The sequence below is a fragment of the Oreochromis niloticus genome, linkage group LG5 (assembly GCF_001858045.2).
Source record: "Oreochromis niloticus isolate F11D_XX linkage group LG5, O_niloticus_UMD_NMBU, whole genome shotgun sequence".
In the NCBI taxonomy this organism is placed as follows: Eukaryota; Metazoa; Chordata; class Actinopteri; order Cichliformes; family Cichlidae; genus Oreochromis; species Oreochromis niloticus.
The window spans coordinates 7,480,123-7,502,332 of NC_031970.2; the positions used below are offsets into that span (position 1 = coordinate 7,480,123).

Sequence of the window (22,210 nt, forward strand, 5' to 3'; positions counted from 1 at the left end):
TTTTTGTTGACTCACCAGTCTGTTGAGAGCAGCCTTACCCCAAAGAAGGAAAGATGAATTTGTGTTTTTTTCTAGAGTCCACAATGAAAATTTAATGCATTTTTTTTTCTCTGCATAAGAAAAGAACGAGTCAATATATAAGCAAATATAGTGAAGGGGCATAGCTCTATTAGGGTCACAGAGCTTGTGGCAAGTCTCCTGTAAATGCTTTCAAAAAATTTTTCAACTCTTGTCATGACCATGTATAACTACTGCAGAATGTTATCTACAGATATCTTCTTTTAGTCTTTAAGACAATCTTAAAGACACAACATAATTAAGTTACTTAAAAAATGAAATGAATAAATAAATCATTCATTGTAATTATTTATCCATTTTTGTATTGACTTTAACATTTACATCCTAATTTTATTGTTTGTTGTAATAGGTTCTCCATCGATCGGACTACAGACCAGGAGATGATCTTTCATATTGATCCTGACTCTGGTGCCATCACGCTGGGAAAGATTTTGGACAGAGAGACTGCAGGCTGGCACAATATCACTGTGAAGGCTGTAGAAGCAGGTACATTGCTAGCCATTTCAAACTCTGAGTTTAACACTCTGTACAACCTAATACCAGTGTAATATCATTTATCATCAAATATTCTAGTTTGCCAACTTTTCTGACAGTTTATGAGAACACTCTATAGTTTCAATCAGAAACAAAATTAGTTATTTTACTGGTTTATTTTGACTTGTTTTTCCTAAAATGTGACATCAGAAGACCTAATGTTTGAATAATTCAAAGTAACTTGTGAAAGCAGCTGTGTGCTTTCTAATGAAGCAAAAATTAGTTTTAGAAAAGTATCAGCTAATAGTGAAGTCAGATTACAAACAAGTTATCAAAAGACAAAGAAAGAAAAAGTTGTGTCCTGAAACTGGATTGTAGTGTTTAAAGATTAAAGATGTAATTTGCCTGACATTTTAACTAAAATTAACAAAATGTACATGCGTTTGAGCAATTTACAGCCTAATTTTGAAAACAAAAAAGCAAAATGATCGGCTAGCTTTGTTTACACCCAGTGTCTGCCAATGATGGAGACTGTACAAGTTAAATTGGCTTTCTAGCATTTGCTGACTCCCAGCAGGGGTTATGAGGGGTGACAGACAACCTCAAACCAATGTGATCATTAGTCACCAAAGATTTTGGCACATTTTCAGCTGCTGTCTGTTGTGGCTTTTAGCTTTGTAAAAAGAGTGTATGGCAAGAGTACACTCAAACAGAAGTAAAATTGTGTTGACACCTTCATCCATATTGTGCAAAAACTTGGAAAAAAAATTCAGTTTTGTTTGGCAGAAATTGTGTGTGTGTGTGTGTGTGTTAATGGCCATAATTTGTGTGACACATACTGCCACATTCATTACTACTTCTTTGGTATGTGACTGAATGGCTTTTATGTCTTTTAATATGAGTATAACTCAAGGTTTAACCTAGGAAACAGCAGTGATATCAGCAGAACTTTTATGGCATCTTTTTAAGATTTGGTTTATTTGTACACATTTTACAATTTGTGATAGATCTCATAAGCTTTAAAGACTTTCTCTTTGGGAATAATACTATTTTCAATCATTTCTTTCTAGACTTTACTGTTTTGACACACACTTTCTTCTACTTTTTTACATTTGATCACAGTGACAGAATATATCGTTTATTTTCTTTGACCATAACAAGAAAAACTGTTGGTCGCAGATCAAAGGCAGCTATGGACTACTCTCGTTTTTCTTCCAGGAGAAAAATATAGTCATCGCTTTCTTGCTTGTCGATGAGTTGATGAATACATTGCTGAAAATGAATGAAGAGCTTACATTTTTTTCATCTCATTGGGTTCTTTTGTCACAGCAAAGAAAATGAAGAATGTAATAACTTGAGGAAGCTGGGAAGTTATTACTATACCATTAGGAGCAAACTTGAAAAAGGAGGAGGCCTGGTGTTCCTCACTTTTTCAATCTTTTACAGATGAAGTGATTTGGGGGTTGCAGTGAAAGCAGGGGAGATTGCATTCTGCATCTAACTGGTATCCAGCACTGCACATAGAAGCGGAAGAAAACAATACCATAAACAAAGCTGATTTTAAAATGTCTTCATATTTGTTCCTCAATCATATTCCCCTAGACTGTGATTACCCCAATAATCAATACTGCCCAATCTGAATAGTAAGCAGTCTCATCCACCACAAACATTAAGACAAAATTAGCCTTTCTGAGTCCTCCCAGAGCAATTTGGAGCCTTTTGTGGTCTGCCTCTTTGTGCTTGGCATTATCTCATAAACACGTTTTAATGTTAATTGAACATTTAAAGCAACCGTACACCTTTCAATATCAGACATAAACACATGCCTGCACTTGAAAGATAAAGCCTCTCTCATTGCCATTGGTGGAAAAATCCACACAGACAGAGTCAGTGGTCAATGCCATCAAAATTCCCATCCACAATGTGTCTTTATCACCCGTTAGCTCATGGAGTCCTGAGAGCTGTAGACATACAGAAAGCAGACAGAAAGAGATAGAATAAGTAGACACAGAAAGGCCACAAGAGAGATGGAAATAGAGGGGGTGTGTGTGTGTGTGGGGGGGGGGGGGGGGGGGGGGTGAGAGGCATATACTTGTGAAGCTACGAGCTACAGTATTTAAAGAGGGGACTTCATTTTCTCCATAATGATTTTGTTCACTTTTTTTATTTAGGCCCTTCTGCTCATTAAAGCTAGACAGCCACAAGGTCAGTGTGTCTGAGGACATTGTTAAAACTGGAAATTTTGTGGCACAACCCTTAATTATCCCAGTTCATTACTGACCTTTGAACTGTTGTACTGCCCGTGTATCAGTATCGGACAAGTGACAACTGCTTCCTGACAATGCTTGGTGTAAATGCCCCAGGATTAACCTCTGTTGCAAAACTGAAAAACACACCTAAATGTCAATTACTCCATATGTGCCTGAGTAAAGATGTTTTAGTTTCAAATACAAACATGCACACATAGTATGTCTTCAAAATCACCCAATTAAAAGGTGCAACATCTCCTGCAGACACTATCAGTGGAAAAAAAAAGACAGCCTCTCATCTATGCACTGCTTGTCTCCCCTCCAGAAAACGCAGAACCTCCCGAGTACAGGAACAACATTTAATGTACTGTCACTAGTCACAGTACTCGTACTTCCTGACAATCTTCTCCGCAGAAACGTATCAGGTTAAGTTAGAGTGACATATAATTTTCGAGAACTGATAGCAAGTATGATATCACCTTGCAAAACTGCTTTTTTCCCCAGACAGGTAGGTGGGAAAAAAGAACATCACCCTGAGGGCAAAAAGATACTGAAGTAACTGAAAGTCTTTATCTCTTGCACCCTTGCAGAGAAGAAACATTTTCTACAGCATAACTTTTCTCACTTGCTGTCTGGCAAACAAAACACACACTCTTTGATTTTTTATGGTGTTAGAACATTATTCTCTGCAAATCCAAATGAATCACACGTTTGTTGGAAGATGCTGAAGAGAGATCAGTATCTCTTTTTAGTCAAAGTTAGAAAATGTGAAGGTAAGATGAATCTAAAGAGCAAAGTATGAAAGGATTGTCAACTTTCTATGTAATGTGTTCACACCTTTCAGCACTGACAATAAATTTAATCACATTATTACCCTGCAACAGTATTCCATAAGGAATATAACTATAAATAGGACAAATAGGATGCTTTAAATATTCACGAATAAGCAAGTTCTGATGTTTTGGATTGTGCTAAGCTTGGTACAGCGCACCACCTCATGGAAGATGGACTGAGCTACTGTGATGTCATCCATTGGTTTCTAATGTCCTGCTTTGAAACCTTGAGAGGAACTGTTGTGCCATTGCTATCATGGTTGCAAAAAAATGGACGTGATGAGGAAGCAGGTCTGACTGTGAATTCAAACACTCATTGGCTAGTGACTTGTGATTGACATGTCATTAGCCAGTGAGCGTGGACTTTCATATAACAGGTAATCTTCTATTAAAAGATAGACGGGAGCCCATAAGCTCAACGGCAAAGTGCTTATAGATCAAGACAAAAAACATTTTCCCACAGACTTTCGCTTTTTTCTTTTCCCTCTTCAGTTCTTTCAGGACAATAATGGAGAAGCATATAAAACCAGCAAAATGTTCTACTTGAAAAGATGTAAAAGGTTAATAAGCATCCACAATAAAATGTAACAAGTTTTAAGTAATTGACAATGTTCAGGACCCATTGCATTTTTGTGCTTAATAGAGATTGTTCATAACTAGCAATTCTCAGTCACACAAAATCAAGATACACTGAAGAGATTTCTGATAGCCTGGGTTGTCAGTGTAAAACTGGAGCAATGCAATAAGAAAAAAGGAAAAAAAACTGTAATACTGTAAATCTTTGCAGACAACATGGACAGGCCTCTGGCTCAGAAATGAGACGAAAAGCACACGCTCCTGAGTACATTTGTATCCTTATTTATCTCTCCTGACAAAAGTGACATTTTAAACCAACCTGTCTCCTCCAGCATAGACAATAAACCATTTGGTCTCGAGCATTATAACAGTCCTGACACACACCTACACACATGCAGCCATCCACATGTGTGAGGAGACAAGCAAACACTCACATACTGTATCTGTCTTCCCTGAAGTTATGTCAGTATAATTCAGCACCTAAGAGACAGTCTTTCTGTAAGATTCTCGACAGCTGGTATGTGCAGCACAGATGCAGAGCATGCCAATAATCTGTTGAAATCCTTTTTTATTCTTCTACACTAGCTGAAGACAGATTTAGAACAGCACCACTTGGTCCACATGAATGAACCTGTCTCACTGAATACGCTTTTTTGTTTTTTAATTTTTTATTTATTTTTTTGTCCCCATGAAGAGAGTCTGTGGTGGTAGGCGCTTTCTCACATTATTTCATCTCTTTTCAGTTCTGGGAATTGAAATGTAAAATGTGTAACATCTGGTGATTGCTGGTTTTCATTCTGGCACAGCAGGGACAACAGCATAATGTGAAGATGAAATTAGAAGAGGAAAAAGAGATATCTAGGACTGGTGGAGCTCTTTTTGCATTTATGCTCTTGCTGCTCTGGCAAAAAGCAGTCAATTAAAACCCTGCATTGATGTGAGGATTATGCTATTAGTTGAGACCAGCATTCTCATTAGCTGCTGTGCAACTGTTAGACAGAACTATGTGGTGAGAGAGAGCAGGAGAATTTATCTGCTATAGTCTGATGACCATTAGTTTGCTTTGCTGTCTTTAGTAAATCTGTCTTGTCATTTTTCTTTTACTTGGAGTGTGGCCCAATAATTGTGTTTGTAAGCTCTGGAATTTTCCATCATCTGGTTGCTCACAGACATAAAGAAAAAAGTGTGTGTGAAGTTGTGGTGGGACAACCAATTCCCACAGAGTGGTGGAGAGTTTTTATTTTAAGCACAGACATTTACAGACATGCCAGTGTTAAGGACTTAATGTCTTGCAATGAAACCACATCCTAAAAAAAGAGAAGATAATGACAGTCTATAAAACCGTGGATGTGAAGGAAGGTAGGCATCTTTTTAAAGACTACAGTCCAGTTTCCAGGTCCATGTTGGTTTTCGAAATAATTTATCACTGGTTGCACTAAAACTACCATTTTTTTTTTATAGAAAGTGTAACATTAATTAGATTTAGTAAATTTAGAGCAGTAAAAAAACACAGAGTCTAACATCTGTATTTTGACCGCATGTATCTATTAGAAATAGTTAGTAGCACTAATATTCAATTAAAAAACTGCAAGCTCTCATCTTGATTACTTGACTGTGTTAATTTGGTTGTTACGTACTATGTATAAGGATTAATAATTACTAGGCACTTATTTGTATGAGTGAGTTCACTTTATTGTGCTTAACTATCTTCCAGATTTACATAATTACAACAATTTAAATTCATTCAGTGGAACACTTGGAACTGCTAAGATTTATGTGTATATTCAACCACTGGGTAATTGTCAGTAGCTGCATGTTGTTACATTTTCTGTAGGGTGCCACTCAGATGCATAAACTAGGTGGTGACAGCTGTGTATACTGATTTATTCATCAAGTGTGCACTACAATTAACCTACCATATCCAGACTAACACTTGCAGCAACCGGGCACCCCCCGCCTCACCCATTCTCCCAACACGCACACATACACACACACCATTCTTCTTTTCTTTTTCTTTCTTTTTTCCACTAACTCAAGCTCTCATACACACACACACATGCACACGAGGGGCCTAAGGCTCCCTTCTGTACTGCAAACAGTGTTTTATGAGAAAATGGAAACTCCATCAGACATTATCATATGATTAAGAATGGGAATTAAGATTCAAGGAGAAGTCAAGCTAATTTGAAGTGGGTTTTGATTGTACTAATTATATAATCTTCTCAACTCCCACATTTATATTCTTGCCCATTAAGAAAAATGTCTTGAGAGTGCGTTGTGGTGTTATATTTCTGGATGTATCTAGCTGACACTGGCTTAAGAAAGAAAATGATAGTACTACATTTGCAATTTTGTCACAAGCATGTAGTTTTCATTTGCTGAGGTGTGCCTCTTTCACTTAGGCTATTAAACAGCTACATAGCATGGAGTCGTTATCAGATAGTGAGGACCTAGAGACAAAAATAGCATCTTTGGTGCCATTTTTATGTCACTCACTGGCATACAAAAGTGTTTTTTCAGCTAGTGGATGTATTTTAAGTTAACAAAACCCTTCAGCACATAGCTACTAAACTACTTTCTGGTTCCTACTGGGAAATGTGTCTTTGTCTTGTCTGCTAAAGGCTAACAAGGGTGCATTAAGTGTTTTGTCTATGGATTCTTGGAAATCAACACCAGCCTCTTATGGAAAAATCAGCACATTGGCAGGATTTTAGCAGCAGCTGCAGTCCTCTGTCAATATCCACAAGGGAGCACCGAATACTACACACTGCTATGTGTTTAGTAGCATCTTGGCACAACACATATTCCCTGTAGTTACACATAAGCCTGAATTTTAGGTTTCAGTTACATGTGTGCAACCTGGGCCGTTATGAATATACTGGTAAACTAAAACTTTACTTTATCTCTGCCATGTGGTAAATAAAGCAAAGAAAACTGGCTGTGAAAAAAAAGACACACACAGTCTGAGCAGTCTAAGAACCTGTCGTTTCACTGCCAGTTGTTGGCTTCCCCCAAACACTATAGTGAAATAATATAATGCAAACACATATCTGCCACAGGTCATTAAACAACTTTTATTTTCTGTATCATTCTTTTGTAGATAACCACACACTGGCATCCCAAACATCAGTGAGCATTCGGATACTTGATGTGAATGACAATCCACCTGAACTGGCCACACCATATGAAGCCTCAATATGCGAAGATGCCAAGCCAGGTCAGGTATGTTTTCTTCACACAACACAGACTCAAATAATTTCATTTAGACTGTGATCTCAGGAATGTGATCTTTGTATTTTTGATGTAAAAAAAATCCTTAAAAAAATTACTATTGCTCTTTGTTGAGCAAGAAGCTAAAGAGTGCTAGTCAAGTAGTTTTCACTATAACAAGTTAAAGGTGAGGACCTTTGAAAACTCCGTACCAATACACTGTGCCACAGCACATACATATTTAATTAACATCCAAATAGAAAAAAAATGCCACAATGTAACATTATCTGTGTTTCTTTAATCTGAAACACCAATATTACTGCAAAACAGCACACAACCTACTTAAGGCACTTTTGACTGTCATTTTTGACATGAATGACCACAATACTGAATGAGAAATTAGGTCTGTTGTTACACCCAAAAGTACATGAGATTTCAGTTTTTCTTTTTTTTTTAAACTTTTTTTTTGGGGGGGGGCTGTTTACTTATTAGTCCTCATTCACTCCACTAAGTAACCAAAGACAAAGTATTTTTAGGCAGAGGAAGTGTTTGACTCAACATTTATGAAGATTTGATTATGATACCAGCATATTTAATTCTGTGGTTTTGTTCGATTTAGACTAAATTACTTAGTCACAAATATCAGCTTGCTTTCAGGCAGATTTGTAAATTAGAAGCTTTTCTATTTCACACTTTTGCTTAGTTTACATCATAAATGATGTCAGGGGACACATGCAGCATAAAGGATCATGGATGTGAAATATCCATTTTGTATATATTGTAATGATTCAAAATATTGAATATTATGTATAAAGAGTATACAGTATCTTTGGAAGCGGCAGATAGAATGAAAAATGGTAACCAAAATTGCAACATTACACAAATATTCAAACAAATGTTTGATAAATGAACAAGGTTTTTGCATTCCTCTGATTCCATGTAATGTATCATTTGGTAGTGACTTCCATATTTGTTTGTTTAGTCTTGTTTTTGCTTAGTATTATTGCTTTCACTTTTCTTCTGATAACCCTGTGGTGCAGTGGGCAATATGACGAACAGGGAGTAAGTCTCTGAGGTAAAGTCTGAAGAACCTGGACTTATCAAAAGTGTGATTAAATGGTTTAAAAAAAACTGCCCTCATGCACTTGATGATTTGACAGTGGAACAGCTCTCATGGTCTTAGCTCTGTGTGTGTGTGTGTGTGTGTGTGTGTGTGTGTGTGCATTATTATGTTTTTGTACCTAGATTACAAACCAGCATATCTATTCTATTTCTTGTCTTGTTATGCCTGATTATTTCCATATTTTTGCAAAGCTCCACGCTATGGTCTGTTTGACACTTAACACCAAAGGCAACTTTAAACTCAGCTCTAGGGCAAAGACACAAATTCCCCCACGAGTCCTGGTGTCAGAAAGTAAATTGCTTTCCAAAGTATTTATTTATTTATTTGCTATAAATTAAAACATTATTATAAAATAATTTCAGATTTTGATACTGGATATCTATCCCAGAAACTTATTTGACTGGATTGATTCAATGTCATATTGTTCTGCCTGCCAAGAAGTCTTTTCTTTAAAATGTCACTTAACAGGCTCTTCATGAGAGAGACTTCTTTCTTTCATGACAAAACCTAGATAGAATTGTAATTCTAGTTATGATGTTTGCCCATAATTCTGATATGCTTCAGTTATGCCTTTTTCAGGTGTTTCTTTTCTTCTTATTTAATTAAGACGTGATCTGTCTGTTGAAAGTTGTTTCACTGTGGGAAAGAAAGTGGTTTCTGATATTTGATTTAATAGCATCTTATAATCCAATCAGGGCTAAAACTCCAAATAGTGCACCGTTTAAATAAAATTTAATTCAAAGAATGTCAGTCAGTTCACCCATTCATTTATTTATTAATTTTCTAAATGGAAAACATATAAGCCCTGCGATAAAACATTAATACCCAACAATCAAACAGTGGGAGTCTGTGCGAAAATCAAGACAAAGGCACTGATGTGGCTATTTCCAATCCAATAGAAGGCCAGGTTTTTCCACTGATCACCATTAAAAATGGACAAAGTCATTAGGGTGTTATATTCACCTTACATAGCCAACAGGCCCCGAGCTGAGTTAGAGCCAATTATCGTGTGCAGAGCAAAGGAATAATTAAAACAGCAAGGCTTTAAAGTGGGGCCTCCATGCTGGAAGCTGCATTTACATGTGTAATGAGGCTCAGGCCTCTCCTCCCCTTGATCCACAGACTCTTAACCACTTATAGTCCCCCTGTGCCTCTGCAGTACCACCAGTCTGTGCCTTTCTAGAACGTTGTCTGGTCTGATCTCCCTCACTCCCACCTCACTCCGTCTCCCATCTGTGAGAGCCCACATTAACCTTCAGCTCCTAATCACATAGAGATGATTAGTCTTCCAGCTAAAAAGATCATTGCTGGCTCCCAGCATTGTAAAAGAAAAGGTTTTTTAATGTTCTCATTAGAGAGAAAGGCAGTGAAATATTTCACATTGTAATTACAAACTTAGTACATGCACAAGTCTGTGCTGTCTATCCATCCATCTCTTATTTTATTTTATTTATTTATTTTTACTATCATCCTGTGAGGTTGGCAAATGGCAGGAACATCTGTTCCTTTTCTTCCATGTTCATTTTTTGTATTTTCTCTACAGAGTCTCTTTAAATATTGTTATGGGAAGTTCTGTCTGAGTAGGCTGTAAGGATTGAAATTAATTGTTTAAAGCATTTTCAGCCTCACATTCATGCTCAAGGGTAACCAATGGGAGACATGCAGGAAACAATTTGACCCCCTTTGTAATTTCCATGGATAATAGAAAAATTGTTTCCTCTAGACGATGTGAGTCCCTACATATTAAAACACAGAGCGAGTGGTCTAAAAACAATTTTATTTTTGGATGTTTTATGATACGAGTTCAAATTTAAAGGATGAGTGCTTTTTAAATTTGTTTATTTGTTATTGTTTTTTATTATTAAGTTGGGTGCAGGCATTTCACATTTTAGATCAGAAGTGTCAAGGAGACACAGACAGTTGATCCACAACCAACCTGTTAATGTGTCCAATTCAGCCGCTGGATGGCTTTGCAAAGTGTCATTAAATTACTTAGATGTTTATTTACAGGATGTCTACATGTTAAGGTTTTGGACTTTACTAGTATAGTCTTTCAATTGTCATTACAGATACAACAGCCTCAATGAATGTAGAAAAACTGAGAGGTATTTTTGTACTTGTATTTTTTGGTATTTTGTAAATACTTGAATGAGAGAAAATTGTTTAGTGAGAAGTAGTCAAACTGGAATGGATGTGGTTCATGAACTAAAGTGAGCTTCTCACTAATAATAGTGAGTAATGTCACATTGAGCATCATTAAATCACTAAATTCAAGGTAAGTCTTGCAAAGATTGAAATAAAAACTGTAAACATAGTAAAACCTTACTTGAAAATAGTACACTTCCAGACATAGATGTAGTTACTGCAATCTAACAAGGTTGCGCATTTGTTAGCATTTGTATTATGGTCTCTTTTGCTGTAATTTTAATAAATAAATAAACAGAAACCAAATAGTAGGGTTCTATTGAAGCAAAGTGTTGTTGCTTAATGTGCTTGAAATACTTTGATTTCTGCTGCTTCCCAAGATGCACTTATTTATTCAGTAAAATAAGCTGCCAAAGGAGGAGCCTAGAGGTATAAGCATGACTTGACAGATGTGTAAAATGCAATTCAATTTTGTTCCAGCTCCCGAGAATGTTGTTAATCAATTTAGAAACTTGGACAGGCCAGCAGCTTTCAGAAAGAGAAGTAATTAAACGTTTATTACTTTCTCATGGAAAACAGAGATGTCAAACACAGTCATGGTGTCATCTTTTGCCTAATGTATAAACCTCTAGATTCAGATAATGTGCACTTTGTCCACTTCATCTGGAGTCTTTTAGTGGTAATCTGAGGTTAGATCAGGTTACTGTTGTTTTTGTTCAGTGTCTACACTGTTTGTTTGTGTTTTTTAAAGCATCACTTCACAGGGAGAATTCATTAGAGCCCACATAACACCTGTTGTCATGAAACTAAATCGACATCAAATAGTTTGGCTCAAGATTTGAAACTTTTCACGGAGGAGTTTTCTATCAGTTTCAAGTTGTCTTTGCAAATCAGCTAAACCCACATGCGTGGCAAACTTTTGTATCGAGTGATTGATAGCAGGTCTTGAGTATTCATAATTAAAGTAATTTATTTAATACCTAAATCATTTATGCATATACCGTGCCATCAATCAATCCTATTATCAATGAAATGTACAGTATTTGCTCTCTTTACCTTGAATTATACTGCTATGGTTGCCTGTCCCTGCACAGACACATGCTAAAGTAAAATAAAGGCATGCATACACACACCCACACACATGCTGTACACAACCAGGCTGCACTGTCACACTCTTAATGTGTCAGATCAACCCCCGGTTTACTGAGCTAATGAAGAGCATTTCATTGTCTCCTGTTGTGTGCTCTGTTATCACCCAGTCTCGTTCACAGAGTGTCAGCTCCTTGGCTCAGGTCTAGCTTTTGGTGGAACCACAGAGAAAATCAGATTTACCTAAGCCTTTTAACTGCGGTTGGGTTTGATCCTATTTAAGAGTTGGCAATACAACATATTTGTGTGTGTGTGTGTGTGTGTGTGTGTGTGTGTGTGTGGTGGGTGCAGTGTGCTTGAAGGGAATAAAAAATGGGTGAAAGTGGCAAAGGAGCTTTTGCTTGGAGACAGTTCACGCCAGGGCCGTGACACAAAAATTGTTAAATAGCTTCTCACCTTTCATTTACAGAGCCTTCCTTTGCATCCTTCTTATGCAGGTTGATGTTCAGAGATTAAAAGAGAGAAAAAAAAACTTTCCATAAGCCTGAATTAAAGAGAAATACAGGGAAAACAACCACATACAAAATACAGGTTGGATTTACGGTTCTATCATGTAGAACACATGTGCACAACCTTGCCAAAAAGAAATGCATCCTTAATCCATTTCCAGAGGATCAGTTCCAGGTACATCTCCACAGTAAATATAGTTGTGTAGAGTCTTTTTTAGTGGAGTATACATTTAAAAAAAAGACCTGGATAGAAAATGAAACAACAAAGGGAAAATGTTGTCTGACGAGGAAAAGTCGGCACACTGCTATCAGTAATGTACAATAAAGGAACAAGCACGTAATGTTGCTTCAGAACACATTGTACTTAGTTTGACATAAATTCAGTGGTGCTGTTAAGGTGCCCTTCACTCTTTTATTATTTATTCAAATATGAACGCATCTAAAAGAAAAAATAAGGAATTAAAGTCCACAATCACAATGAGTGTAGACAGAGGAAACATAATACAATAAAATGCAAACTATTGGATAGTTTTATTATAAAATCTGAAAAAAAGTTAAGGGATGTATTCCATTTATCTCTGTTAATGTATCTAACGCTATACGTTTCTGGTTTGACAAGAAGCTAGCACGACACTGATGAGCCCTCAGTGACTATTTGTTAAACATTGCTAAATTCAATGAATTTCTTATAGTAAAAGATCCTGATGTTATTTAGAGATTTAAAAACTGACTTTCTCTTGAAATTATTGTGTTGATTAATGACACCCTCCAATTATGATTTTCTTCCCACATCTTTGTATTTAGGATTTAACTGAAAGTGAGTTCATGTCTCAGAATGACTCTTAAGAGACATTTAACGAAGGAAGTCCTGGCAGTTTTCTACCTAGAGCCCCAAACTCTCTCAGACTGCTGCTGTTCACCAGAGACACACATACTGTATGTAGACACAAAAATGTGATTTTTTTTTTTAAATATTTGAGGTAATATATCCCCTAACCCTAAGAAAAACAACACTTAATATTGTTCACAGCAAGCAAGTTTAAAAAGGGGGTACTGTTTGCCCTCTAAAATATGAGACAAAAGATTGTCTTTACATAGTTACAGCGCAAGCACAATGTCTACAGAATTCAAATGAAAACATAAGAAAAATTGTAAAACTGTTTTTAACTGTCACAGGCTTTCAAAGTCTGAGTTAAACAGAAAAAAAAGTCACTGCCTACTATTCAGTCTTTTACATTTCTCTGCATAACAGAACCATGCAAGTCCATAAAATATAAAGGTTAAATTATCATAGCAAATAAACAAAGCCAATTTAGTAGCATACAGATCACTACTCAACACCCAAATTATGAATGAGCCTTAATGGTCTTATGATGTGATCCATTTTAACTACAATTGCCATTCAGACCATGAATCACACAAAATAATACATACGTAACTTAATTTTATTAAGATTTTACAGGATTTAAATTACATTTAACATTTGCTATTCCTGGTCCGTGTCCTGATTTGGCAATTTTCCCCAGCGTTCAGCACCTCTCTAAATGGCACATGACTGTGTTCATGCACCATCCCTCACGCACCTCGTGGTATTTATCTGATTAAATGCAAAGAGACAGATATCATATAGTGCAATGTGTGCAGAAAAAAGGCTGGTTGGAAAGCCAAATACTAAGTGTGGCCTGGGGTAACAGAGGCCTGTCAGCTCTGCCATGCTGTCTTACAGTTGGCTGAGTGGGTCAATGCGACAGATCACCTCAGTTTGGCCAAAATATTGCCAACCTCTAACCCTCAAGGACTCAGTTTGAAATAGCTAAATGCTAAGCCTACACTCACATAGCGTGCATATGAGTACATTGTTTACTTACCTTATGGACATGCATAAAGGACTAAGACAAAAACATAAAACATGCAAGCACACATCAGATATAAAGGAGAAATTAGTAAAACAAGGCATAAACCAGCAGAGATGAGAAAAAAACACAGGAAAATACAGAGAGATAGTTTTGCCAGTGCTTCATGAGTAGGAGACTGAATGAATCATCTATTCTACTTACCAAATGTCTCTTCCTTTTGTCTTTCAAATGTGAATGTTGAATCAGATGAACCAGCAGACTTGACAGACTGAATATTCACAGTTTCCTGTTTTTTTTCCCAAATTAACCTTGTCAGTGTTTACAGCATCAAGGACTTTGTGCATTCAGTACAACTTTTTTTTCCTTCAGGCAGAAAGTCTGGATGTCAAATGATATTTGTCGCTGCATCTAAAATGTTAAATTAGCTTTTTTTGTAACTAAACGAATAAAATGAACATACTTAATTTCTGTAATTTTTCTGGAGAGCTTAGCTTTTATTTGCAGGAACACCGGAGGACACTTGTCAGGAAAATGTCATAATGATTGAATTAAACCATTTAAATCAGACACTCAAAAAAGGCAGACAGTCAGTACTATAGTTTTTCTTGTGAGGATAATTCAGATTTTTACCTCAAAACGTGGTAAGTGAATATATTTTAACAACACTATGTTAGGGCACACCTTGCTAGTAACAGATTGGGCTTTTTGCCTTCAGAACTGCCTTAATTTTTAGCAAGATGCTGGAAGCATTCCTTAGACTTTGACATGATAGCATTACACAGGTGCAGTAGATTTGTCAGCAAACATCCATGATGCACATGTCCCATCAAAGGTGCTCTACTGGATTGAGATCTGGTGACTGTGGAGTCCATTTGAGTACTGTGAACTAGAGATGGGAGTGGATAAGAATTTATTTGATTCTATTATTGATATCACTTACTGATTCGATTCCTCATTGATTCACTTTGAGAATGACCACCATTGCTAAGCTGCATACGAAAGACATTACATTGATACAAGTTAATTTGCACGCTGTGGATCAAATGTTGTTGCATGTTTGTTGTGATCAGTGTTCGGATCTCTACTCAGAAAAAGTAATTGTTACACACATTACACTGAATATGTTTCTTAAAAGTAATGCAGTATGTTAATTGCACCTAGAAAAATTAATTCCTCCACTTTACCTTCGCGGTGTTGTGCAATAAAAATAAAGTTATGTCCATAGCCACACTGTATACTGCAATGCTATTTCCCTCCTCTGACACACAAACTAAAATCGGATGGATAAACAAGCAGACTAGCAATTCCAAAAAAATTGGATGCTGGGTGCCGGTTTTCTACAAGAACCAGTTCACGATTGTTCTATGGTGCCAGTTAATATTATTTTTTATTTTTTGCATGTATCTTTTGACAGTCTAGTCTGGCCATGCTATGTGACTCAAGTTTTGCACAATGCATTGAGACAGTTTAATTCTGCGCTGGGCAACACGAGAATGCTTTTCACCACTCAGAATAATGGATGCATTTGAAAACACACCACTGATGCTTGCAGTGAATTCCAGGCTTCAGAGATGAACCCAGCACTACACATTTTAAGTAGTTTAATGTTTATTTATTTATTTATTTTTTCATTACCCTCCGCACTGCCATCATGAAATGGCTGATTTCTACTGTGAATGAGAAAGCCTCCTCTGCCTCACAACCTTCACCTTTCAGACACCTGTAGTGTAGATGGGGTGTACTTTTGGGAAGTCTCCCCCTGTAGTTTTCCAGAGATGCAAGAGATTTAAGGGGGTCAGGAAAGGGGACTGCTAGATAGAAATCTAATTAGGTGATTGTGCTTGAGGGAGCTTCACTAGCTGCTCGATAAACTCCCACACACTCCTCTCTCATTTCTCTCCCTCACTTTACACTCTCTCCCTTGGCACTTAGTTTCCACTCACCCTGAGATGCTGCAAGAGAGTCCCCCCCACTGAGGGCACAGTCACAGAAAGCAGATCATGGCTCATTTACTACATCTTCACTGTTGTTCATATTCTTCAAATAGAGGAGTAGATTCATCCCCCGGTTGATTATAAAGTTATTGCTTATAGTGTCTTCTCTTTGCTCATTATTCTTTTACCTTCAGAGAGAAATAAAGTTGACAGTGCTTCAGAGAATGATGAGAAGAAAATATCATCCCGTTTTGGCATACAACACTTAACTGTATTTTTCATAGATCACTGTGTATGTGTGGTAGTTTTTTGCTCTATGTCACTGTGTCTTTGTTACTGTGTGAGAGCACACACACATAAAGATGTTGGTTGCTGGTCAAAATACAAATGTCTTTAAAAAAGGGGATGTTTGTCCCTTTTTGAATTTTGCTTGGCCTTTGCTCTTCTTTAACTTCTCATATTAAATGAATCGAAGTGTGATTATAGAAGAAATCAAAGCTATAAAACAGCAGTGCAAACATTTGAGCCATGGTTTACAGCATTTTCATTAAATAATTTGCAATTCGTGATCAAAGCAGTCATATAACTCTGATGGAGACAACATGCCGACTGTGGCATGGATGTTTGTACCAACTCTGGCAATGTGTGACATATTCAAAGGGTGTAGGAAACTGTAGTCAGGGTGCTCCAATCAAGAAAGCAAATGAGATGGCATTGCTCATTTTTTCCACATCATTGTGGAAAAGAAGATATCAAGATGGCATTACTTTAAACATCATTTACATTTAGAGCATGTATAAGGTTGGATCCTGGCATTGTAGCTTGAGGTTTTTTTTGTTTCTTTCTTTCTTCTTAACTCTAGATCCACAAATGACCCCATTTTCAGAACGCTTCTCTGAACCACTTATTGTTGCTAGGTTACAAAACCGTCTTCTTCGATGTTAGATTGTAAATTACTAGTTTGTCAGTGACAGCTAGAATCATTTCTTCTTCTGGCACTCTGGACAGTATTGATATTGTAGGTCCCACCTCTTCTTGGTTTTGATTGGTTAGGGAGAAAGAAGTGACACTGATGATTGCAGTTGTACTGAACTATATCCAAAATTGTTCTATTTTCAAACTGACAGTACAAAACACTGTGTACTTTAGTGTTTTGTTATTGTTGTTTTTTTTTTTTTTACCAAAGATAGCTACAGAAGATTTGTATCCTCTGATACTGTGCAAAAAAACTTTTCAATTTTCAATTCAATTTTGTTTATATAGCGCTAAGTCGGCTCAAGGCGCTTTATATTGTAACAAAAAGACAATACAATAACACTGAGAAAAAAAACACGCCCTGTGGGCATAGAACCTCATTCTACATATCTAAGCTACCACACACATGTAATGCCGCTCTTAATGTTTCTTGACATTAACTTGCAAAGCTGTATGTGACTCAGTACGATCTCACATTAAACAGACTTGCCAGTGCCCTAGAAAGTCTGTGTTATGTCTGATTGTGTCTGAGTTAAAAACAGTAAAGGTAAATTGTTCTGGGAGTTTTATCTGGGCACTGCAGACCATACCCAAGCACTCGCATTGCTCAACCAAACTGTATTTCGAGTAGTGTGACCGTATCTGATATGGAGAGGCTCACGGTGTGTGGCGGACGTGAGAAAGGCGAACTGCAGACGATATCCCGATATGATTCTCTTGACACTGGTTCATGTGTAAAAAATGTTGAATATAAAATGTGGCATTTGAGTTGTCTCATAATATGCTTTCATTTTTTTAAATCGCATTTATGAGTACAGCCACTATTTCATAGTCCATGTGTTTCTATAATTCGTGAGTGGAGATTTTGCACCACACTGAGGAAGAAGCATGTGATTTAGTCTGAAATCATGCTGTAGCATTTTGTAATTACAAAGTAAGGCATATTATCCAAAACAGCCTCCCTGAGCTGTTAGTATGACTAAGCCTGTTCTGTGTTTGTGATGCAACGTCAATCCTGAGACGCTGTTTATTGTGAAGACACAATTGTGGCCCGGAAGTGTGCTCAGCAGTAGCTTAGTCACAGTAATGCATAGCCATCACTCAGGCTCAAAGAGTTCTGTGCAGTGCCATAAATGAGGCTGTCTCACAGACGGGCAAATTGAGCTTAAAAATCACACAATGAAGCAGATGACTTTATATGTGAACCACATGGATTACATCTACAATAATATTGTTTGAATAATCAATTTACAGATGATGAACGAAGGACGCATTTTTCTGAAGGGATGAAAGGGAGACGCTTTGTAAAAGATAAATGTAAAGGACAAGCAATTAGAGAAAAAGGTAATCACCATGATAAACAGTGAGAACAGGCCAAAGAGGCATACGGGTGAAGAGAAAAGATAGAAGGGTTTAGTTCAATAAAAAAAAACTCTCTTTAACATTTTTCTGCACCTGTATCCTGCATCTAAAAGAAGAGACTTCTACTATAACAGCTGAGTAATGGCTTGATACATTTCTCTTGATCTTATCTGATCCTGCGTGCTTTTCTGAAACCAGACAAAGGAATTACAACTGCCGAACACCTGCTTTAATCATTCTGAAAAATGCCTCACTTAAGAGTTCTGGAGGTTGTTTGTCATGTGTGTCTCTACTGATTTTGAACTGTGTGTGTGTGTGTGTGTGTGTGTGTGTGTGTGTGTGTGTGTGTGTACATGTACACGTCACCCAGTACAAGATAAAACTTGTCTGCCTTAACACCAAAAACAATATTACAAAAAATAACCCCAGTATAAAGGCTAAAATGAATTTGCTGGTCTTTTTACAAGGTTCTACAAAAATTATAACAGTGGTGGACTTCAGAGATATTGCCTGTTCCACATTCCTTTCTCAACCATTTACACTTTATATGTATATTTTTAATCATTTGTTTTATGCAATGATTTTCTGCCTAGACACTTTATCTCTGTCATATAATGCGGTGTTTTGCAACTAAGTGCAGAGTGTCGATCATAAGTACTAAATCTTTAAAGAATGTAGATTAGGTCAGAGGGAAGGTGACTGTGTTTCCAATCAGAATAATGCTGCTGATGATGACTGAAAAAAATGAATATTTGGACAGTCACAGTTTTTTTTTTTGGTTTTTTTTTGGGGGGGGGGGGTTGTAATTTTATCAAAACCACTGAAGTTGATTGCAAATCAAACAATTAAGATGTGATGAGGCTTAAAATAATTTTCCACATACTCACAAGTGTTAAATGTTCATTTTTTTTCCTTCTTCTTCCTGTTAAAAGGGAGTTTTTTCTTCCCCCTGTCACCAAGTGCTTGCTCACAGGGTCTCATCTGGTTGTTGTGGATTTCTCTGTATTATTGTATGATCTTTAACTTCAAGCAACCTTTGTTGTGTTGTAGTGATAGGGTTGGACTGGTAATCAGGCATACTTTGCATCTGCCAATGGATCAGTATAATTTATTTTTTTCTTTATTGACATAATTAAACAGTCTACAGGTCGGCTTGAAGGGCTGGCACTACAAGCACTGACACACACCCATTGGTTAATTTTCATTACTGACACTGGCTTGCCCCATAAAATCTCTTAACTTGATCGGCCCTTCTACTACCTTTCCTGTACGCTCATGCACCTTATTGGACAAAGTTTAGTGTGGAAGAAGTGATTGATAGAGATGAACAAACAAAAATGAAAAGGTAGAGCTGACAAGCTAAGAGGGAAAGAGCAAAAGAAACTAGAAATAGATGCAACAAAATATGTTAAATTAACCAACATGTCAGCTGCTGCATCGTCAACAGTAGTACCAGCAACAGCTAATGCAAAGCCCTAGCAGCCAAGCAAGGATGTTGTCGCTAGCGCTGGTCATTGAGAACTGCAGGAGGAGGGACCGCAGTCCCAACAAGAGACTGAGGAAGGTGCAATTAATTTTAATATTCATTTAATATGAAAGTGCAGAAATCACATGGATAGGCATAATTGACAAGGGAGCGATTCAAGAGATTAAAAAAAACTTTTAAAATAAGTGTGGTTCAAACTGTGACTCATCTGACTAAGTGTGGGTTGTATGTAATCAGTTATTATGAAAATATTTACATCATTTAGTTAATGGCAGCTGGAAGACATGGCTAAGATAAAATGTATTAATATAAAAAGAAGGGTGAATAAATAATTAAAGTTATATCACACATGCATCACAACTATTTTTCATCTAGTGCCATCGTAACATCCATGTCATGTAGATAATTTTGACAGTTATTTTGAACAAATAAATTTGAAGAGTTACTGTTTTGTCTGGTTTATTTTATTTACCTAAACTCAGTGATTGTTTTGCAATAAATAAAGATGAAGATAATCAAAATAGTAATGACATGGCCTTAGAGGTTGTGTACTGGCAGAGGAAACATAGAAACAGAGCCGATGGATGTGATGTGAAAATATCATTTATCAGCTCGTGGTTTCATGCTGGCTGTGGAGTAATAGGATGAGAGGAAGATGAATTGTCACTGAGAGCCCCATGTTAAGGTGAAAGGATCTCCAGGGGCTGTTTGATGTCTGTTCAGCTCACAGTGAATCCTATCTCACCTTATTGTATCCACACAGAGTTCTCAAAATTGGATCACAGTTGATTTTTATCTTTGAATGTGGATCACTATTATTGCATTAGATAGGAGAACTACACCCCCACCTAGTCTGTCTTTCTTTCTGTTCTCCTGCACATTTCCATTTTGACTTTACTCCTTCTTAGCACAAATATGGCAACATCAGAGAGTGTCTCTGACTCTGGCTCTTTTTTTCCGTTCTTAGTTCTTTTCTCTTTTTAGTGAGATATTTTATGCTAGTTTTGCATTTCTAACATTAAGACTTTTTTTTATTATTTTGCTGTGTCAACTTTCTAGAAAGGATTTTTTTCAATCTCTTTGCAACTGTAGTCCCTTTAAACTACTCTGTTACATAGGACGCTTTCTTAGCCCAAGTACACTCGTTCCACCTCAGTTTCTCCTTTATAAAAGACATATTTGAAATGCAAAGTGTTTTTATATATACATTTATTTGAAATGAGTAGAAAAGTCTTAATGTCTGTGCCTCCTTTCTTGTTACTTTATTTTACTTTTTCTTCTTTGCTTTCCTAAGTTAATTCACACCATCAGTGTGGTGGATAGAGACGAGCCACAGACTGGACATCGTTTCTACTTCAATCTTGCCCCTGAAGCCTCCAGCAATCGGTACTTCACCCTGTGGGATTTGAAAGGTAAGAGGGCAAAGATCCTAAATTAAAGTTATGTGTGAATAGGCATACAGTATTTGTGCAGCTATGTTGATAACATTATAAGCATTATTGAATTTTTAGATAATGACAGTAAAAGTAGGAGTCCAATCTGTGACCAGGTGTTATATTTGTTGTGAGTGAGTTTAAGAATGTGACATATCTATAATGAACTAATACTTACCACCATAATGAAGTGATAATATTAATAATATTATATTATTAATAATTGACCCCTATAAGGTCCAAGTGAAAGTAACAAAAAGTGTCCAGGTTGAAAAAAAGGAGACAAGGAGGCACAATTGCTAACTTAAAAGTTTGTATTAATTTTTTTACTAAATAAACTGAAAGAGATAGACAAGTCACTATCACCTTTTAAAGAAAGGAAACAACAAAACCCGAGTTTTCTCACTGAACTGTAAAGTAACTCAAAAAGGCTGAACACCAAAACACACACTCCTCTCCACAGAGCAGGACTAAGCACCTACCACACACAGCTCTCTAGCTACAAACCAAAAAGGCTCTCTGGCACTCGAGCTCTCCTTCCTCTGGCTTTAAGTAGTCTGGCACCTAAGGCAGGACAGCCGGCAGGACACTCCCATACAGGGTCAAAATCGGAGGACTGTACCGCTATATAGAAGTTTGGTGAAATCCATTTTTAAAAATGCAGATCTTAAGACAATGTTTACTTGAAAGACTATTGCTCAAAAAACTTTGTGAAAATATAAATTTAAATCCATAATTACAGTTTCTGGGTTATTTTAATCCAGTGCCAGATGGTTGATGTTTTTAACATAAAATAACCGATAAAGTTAACTGCCAGAAGACAAGTTGAGATTTTTTTTACGGCGTAGGGAAAATTGCGTATTTTTTGCGTGATTAGA

At 36.8% G+C, this 22,210-nt stretch overlaps 1 protein-coding gene across 2 annotated transcripts in view; it reads left to right on the forward strand.

Moving 5' to 3' along the window:
- cdh22 (cadherin 22) overlaps window positions 1–22,210 on the forward strand; it is a 157,937-nt gene that overhangs the window by 125,958 nt on the left and 9,769 nt on the right. For both annotated transcript variants that reach the window (XM_003456111.5, XM_019359326.2), the window contains 3 exons: window positions 428–564; window positions 7,311–7,432; window positions 21,194–21,311. In XM_003456111.5, the coding sequence (XP_003456159.1) occupies window positions 428–564; window positions 7,311–7,432; window positions 21,194–21,311 (377 nt within the window). The remainder of the gene's footprint in view (window positions 1–427; window positions 565–7,310; window positions 7,433–21,193; window positions 21,312–22,210) is intronic.